This window comes from Eimeria mitis, genomic scaffold (genome assembly GCF_000499745.2).
Source record: "Eimeria mitis Houghton genomic scaffold, Emh_scaff1012, whole genome shotgun sequence".
Lineage (NCBI taxonomy): Eukaryota > Apicomplexa > Conoidasida > Eucoccidiorida > Eimeriidae > Eimeria > Eimeria mitis.
In genome coordinates this window covers 8,474-8,853 of record NW_013567076.1, presented here as the reverse complement: position 1 = coordinate 8,853, position 380 = coordinate 8,474, and the positions used below count along the sequence as shown (strand labels likewise).

Below are 380 nucleotides of genomic sequence, written 5' to 3'. Positions count from 1 at the left end.
CCCCACCATCACTGACATGCTGCTGCTTCGAGCTACCTTCTGCAGCAGCAGCAGCAGCTGCTGCTGCTGCTGCTCCTGCAGCAGCAGCAGCAGCAGGAGCAGCAGCAGCAGCAGAGCTAGAAGGAGCTGCTGCTGCTGCAGCAGCAGAGAAAAAACGAGAAGCCTGTGTACACCCCACGCCCTCAGAGAGGAGTCGATACAGGCGAAACCCAAACATCCCCTAAACCCTAAACCCTAAACCCTAAACCCTAAACCCTAATAAACCCTAAACCCTAGAGGCCTGAAGGCTGGCTTGGGTGCAGCGAATGAGGAGCCAGCTCTAACGCATATGCAGCAGCAAATTCTGCTGCTGCTGCTGCTGCTGCTGCTGCTGCTGCAGG

The 380-nt window shown here is 56.8% G+C and overlaps 1 protein-coding gene across 1 annotated transcript in view; it reads right to left on the bottom strand.

Moving 5' to 3' along the window:
* The window catches only part of EMH_0027440 (uncharacterized protein), a gene marked incomplete at both ends in the record, with an annotated part of 673 nt that extends 664 nt beyond the window's left edge, over window positions 1-9 (bottom strand). Inside the window, one exon of the mRNA XM_013494032.1 lies at window positions 3-9. Coding sequence (XP_013349486.1) covers window positions 3-9 — 7 coding nt within the window. The remainder of the gene's footprint in view (window positions 1-2) is intronic.
* Window positions 10-380: the final 371 nt, after the last annotated feature.